Source organism: Phalaenopsis equestris, unplaced genomic scaffold (genome assembly GCF_001263595.1).
Source record: "Phalaenopsis equestris unplaced genomic scaffold, ASM126359v1 Scaffold000174, whole genome shotgun sequence".
NCBI classification, from domain to species: domain Eukaryota; kingdom Viridiplantae; phylum Streptophyta; class Magnoliopsida; order Asparagales; family Orchidaceae; genus Phalaenopsis; species Phalaenopsis equestris.
In genome coordinates, this window is record NW_018164616.1 from 944,224 (window position 1) to 948,891 (window position 4,668).

General features: G+C 32.6%; 1 protein-coding gene across 1 annotated transcript; it reads right to left on the minus strand.

Annotated features, from left to right (window-relative positions):
• Nucleotides 1-3,241: 3,241 nt before the first annotated feature.
• LOC110022209 lies at nt 3,242-4,241 on the minus strand. The gene is made up of 2 exons (XM_020721036.1): nt 3,911-4,241; nt 3,242-3,814 (listed from the first exon to the last, which is right to left on the minus strand). Exons 1-2 carry the CDS (start codon nt 3,989-3,991, stop codon nt 3,344-3,346), a joined length of 552 nt encoding a protein of 183 aa, XP_020576695.1. The 5' UTR covers nt 3,992-4,241; the 3' UTR covers nt 3,242-3,343.
• Between the last annotated feature and the right edge of the window lie 427 nt (nt 4,242-4,668).

A 4,668-nucleotide genomic window follows, 5' to 3' on the forward strand; every position in this document is an offset into this window, starting at 1 on the left:
TAAAACTCTTCAAATTTAATTAATTTTTCTAAACAAGTTGGATCACGAGTTAATGAGTTGAATCAAAGTTTGCTCAGACTTGTCTTGTTAGCTCGTCGAGTTCAACCTATGAACCATTTATAGAGCCATGCTCGAGCCAACTCACGAGTCGGTCGGCCTAGAAGAAACCTTTATTTATTTTGATAAATCCTATCCATAAAGATTATGTACCGCAGTTTAATTATTAAAGAAACATCAATAGTACTTCATATATTATGATAGTTTAGTCAAATTGCTTCTTTCCAACGCTATAAAACTTCTTCATTCATGAATCTAGACTTGAAATGATATACTTATCATTTTATATAAAATATTTGATTTGGGGATAGGGCATTGGACTTCAAAAGTGGTGGATTTTATATTGAAGCTTTAGTGAGTTGATAAAGATCCCTATTTTTCAACTTAGATTATATCATTTTATTTTTTATTCGGTCCATGACACTATCTGTATGATTAAAATATGTTGGACCGTATCAAACAATTGTAAATACAACACGTGTCGACCCAACCAACTTGATGTTCCGTCAAATTGGTAGGGGATCAATTGAGTCAGCCGATCGAACCAAGAAAGGCCAACGAGCAACAATGATCGTACATAGAAATTTATCTTGTTATAGCTTGGCCATACCAACGGCTATCAAATTTGTTTAATTTAACTAAAGATAGGTGTTCGAATAAGCATGAATTTAATGTTGATTTTTTTCTTATAATTTGAATGTTATCCTTAATTGATAACTATAATATAACTATATAAAATGGCATCAAGGAATAAATTAATTGATTTAAGTGCTTTGTACGTTAGTTTGCCTTGACATCATTGGTGTTATGCGCATCATTAACTTATTCATTCATGCATTCATTTATAGGGAATCGATAACTATATAAAAATATTTATGTCCATTTCAATTTTTAGATCTCACAAAAAAAAAAAAATTAAGAGCAACTTAGACCAGAGACAGATTATGCTTTCTTTACAAACATACCACACAATTCTAATGAATTTACAAATTTACCATTTAAATTTTGCTTTTTTACATTTCTAGCATTCAAATATTTCATATCTCATAAAAAAATATTACTATTACTAACTCTCTAAGGGTAAAATATACAATTTCATGTATGGGTAAAAGAGTAAAGTGCCGAGCTAAAATAGTTGAACCATTCAACAGGTTCGGTTTAAGCTCGAAACTGTTTCTTCATAGAACCAGAATTGAACTGGTCAAAACCTGAGTTGAACGAGTGAGCCGATCAGCTCAAATATTATTTAATTTTAGTCTTTTAATTTCGATCAAATGCCAAAAATAAAATATTTAAATACATAGAAATTTTGTGGCATCTATGCACATTTTTACTTTAATATCTTGAGAGAGGGGGGGGGGGGGGGGGAGGGAAGGGGGGGGGGGGGAGGGTGATGGGGAGAGAGAATCTATACATATCGGCATCATTAAGTAAAGAAACTGCTGAAAGATTCTCTAAATTAGATTATAGCCGTTGACTTTCACATCAAATAAAGGGTCTTTATCTATCATTTCTGCTTTTGCTTTGAATGTTAGAGCAGTGCATGCATAGCCATCAAAATTTCATTTTAACCTTTTCTTTTATTAGGAGTTTAATTACAATATGAATTTTGCCTTATTTAGGCTCTTTCATATGTGTTTATTTAAAGAACACAATGCTTACTATTTAAGGAAACATGTTTATTATCAATCGATTCAATTATTTTTATTCGTCATTCAATGATTAATGTGCATTAGGTAGTCGACAACTAGCGTAAAGCTTATTGAAAAAATCATAACATAAATCTTTTTTATTATTGTGCAAGTGTTAGGGCGTTTCCTGGAAGCGACACGTTGTAAACCTGAATAGAGTGAAAATAGTTGTCCCCACGTAGTGGCATCAAGGTTTTGTTGTTTTTTTTGTTGTTGTTGTTGTATTCAATGATTAGTGTGTGCTATATAAGTGAAATTTATGTGTGTATTATGAGTGCACACTCCGGGTGCACCCGCCCATACGTACAGATCATCTACACGTAATATTTATGTGTTATATTTACTTCTGTTTTGTGTATTTAGACGTGAGATATATTAATAAAGTTATAAATGTAATCGAAGTTCATGTTTATGCTTATTTGATTGCGCTATTTAACACCAATTTATTTTTCACTAATATTTTACATTTAACTAAATAAAGATGTTATATTAAAAGTTGAAAGTTTGGACATGTCCAAGAGAATTTGTGAACCAAATTTTGTTGGGTTTGTACTGAAATTTTGTGGTGCGACATATGTTGCAAAAAATACATTTGTGATTTTTTTTTTTCGAGAAATTTATTTACATACCACATAATAAAGTTTAGGTGAAGTACCCATATTTTTATGTGATGCATGATATTTACATGTTGGAGTTATAGAAGTCAAGATCAGGTGTTATTGCGCCCAAGATCAGGTGTTATTCATAGTTTTTTCCTTCTATGTGGTGTCATCCGACTTGGTATCATCTCTTTTAGTGGTAATATTAATGCGTCTGACAGTGTTATTGAGAGTTTTATTCTGCAGTTTGTGGGTATTATTGAAGGTTTTATCCTACGTTTTATCGGTGTTATTCGTGGTTTTGGTAGGATTATTTTATATCCCACGTTTTGGTAGGATTATTTTTTATGGAGTTATTGAAGGTTGTATGATCGTGTTCTTAATGGTTTGGTAGGATTATTTTTTATGTAGTTATTGAAGGTTGTATGATCGTGTTCTTAATGGTGTTACTACGCGGTTTGATGGTGTTATTGAAGGTTGTATCATGAGTTTCACTAGTGGTATTCAAGGGGTTTTCCCCTCCTTTCTTTGAGCATTGTCCTAGCGTTATTCACGGCGTCACCCCATGTTTTGCTGGTTGTATTCAAGGTTGTCGACTTCAATTTGATGGTGTTTTCCTTGCCATGATCGAAGCTCTCCATTGCTAGAGACATGACCACCAGCTCTACCTTTTCCTCCTTTTTGCAAAAAAATTTCATATATTTTTTTGCTTTAAATTTTGTCTTTTGGTCATACATGCATTTTTTGGAAGGTTTTGTGCAGTATACCATTTACAAGATTTTTAAATCCTTTCTCTGTACTCCATCTTTTGACATTTAATGATATGCATCACATAGATTTCTTGACAAAACTCAAGCTACTGCCCATAAACTAGTTTCATCTCAAATAGCAAAATTTAGATTTTGTTCACCAAAGAAGATTATGATCCCTAAGATTCAACAAGGGTGTTTATATTGAAAATGATCACCAAAAAAAAGAAAAAAGAAGAAGAGATAATCATGTCATGTTCAAACTCAAACACTGCAAGAGCCAAGGCGACTGATTCATACTATTCTGCCTCACCTGTTCTTCAACATCATAAGAACTCTTCCTCTCACTCTGAAAGCTGTTAGCCTGAAACAATCCCCCTTCTTTCCCCATTAATTTCACCCCACTTGACTCAGCTGAAGACCATGAGAAACTTGCTCCAGAATCAGAAGTAAAAGAAGTTTCTTCTTTCTTCCTCCTCCTGCTTCCTGTAGCCAGAGTCAGCTCCAGCTCTCCTTCTTCAGCTTTGCTTTCTTTTCCTATGTATTCTTCTGCATTCAGTTCAAGTTCCAGTGTTCGATTCAGTCTTCTCTTTTCTGCGCAGCGCTTGTCTGGCTTATTTTCTGAATTGGAAGAAGCTTGCTGCTTCTTCAGCTCTGCAGTCTTCATTTCATTCATCAGAATCTTCTGAATTTGATAGAGTCGATGTAATTCATGGACCTGTATGAGTTACAAGAAGATAAATGAGAATTAGAAGCTTTCATAATAAATAAATGTGAATAAATATAAAATAAAATAATATAAGGTGCAGTGCACCTGGTGTTTGAAGGTCTCTTCATGCTTCAACATGGCCATTTTCATGTATTCTCTGTCATATTGTTTTAGAAACTTCCCCATTGAGGTTTATTCTGCTTTATCAACTTCTCCACTTCAGAATATGGTTTTATTCCTTTTTCAAAAACATCACGATTCTTGCATCTAATTGCACAAAGATTAAACACCTGCATTTTTTTTTTTTTGGCAATTAGGTGATATTATTGATGATCATTGATATAAATTAGTTATTTTTATAGATTATTCCAGTGTAAAATTGATCTAATGAGAAGCTAGTTTGTGCAAAATTTAAACTTGGTGCCAAAGCAGATAAAAAGGCTTAATCGAGTGCATGAACCTCCTCATAACACAAAGTTCGAGATAAAATATATTTCATTTGTGATAAACATCAAAGTAATTTACCACCTCTTAACTATTAAACAAATAAAAAAGAAAATAAAATTTCAGGATTGGGAGTTCTATGATCCATATATGAAGAAATCAGATCAAGGAAAATTAACACTTTGCCTCAAAAACCTCTTTTAAGACTCGAAATTAGCCAAATAAACATGAAGAAATAAGGCAAAAAAAAACTCTCTTTTTTCACACAATACCTCTGCTATAAAAACCAAAGAAGACAAAATCATCAAAAACACTTGTTTGTTAACTCAAAACTCAAAAAAAAACTGATAAAAACCGCAAAAAAAAAAAAAAACCTCAAAAATAAAAAAGCAGCAGAATTCTCCTCTGCCAATATGACT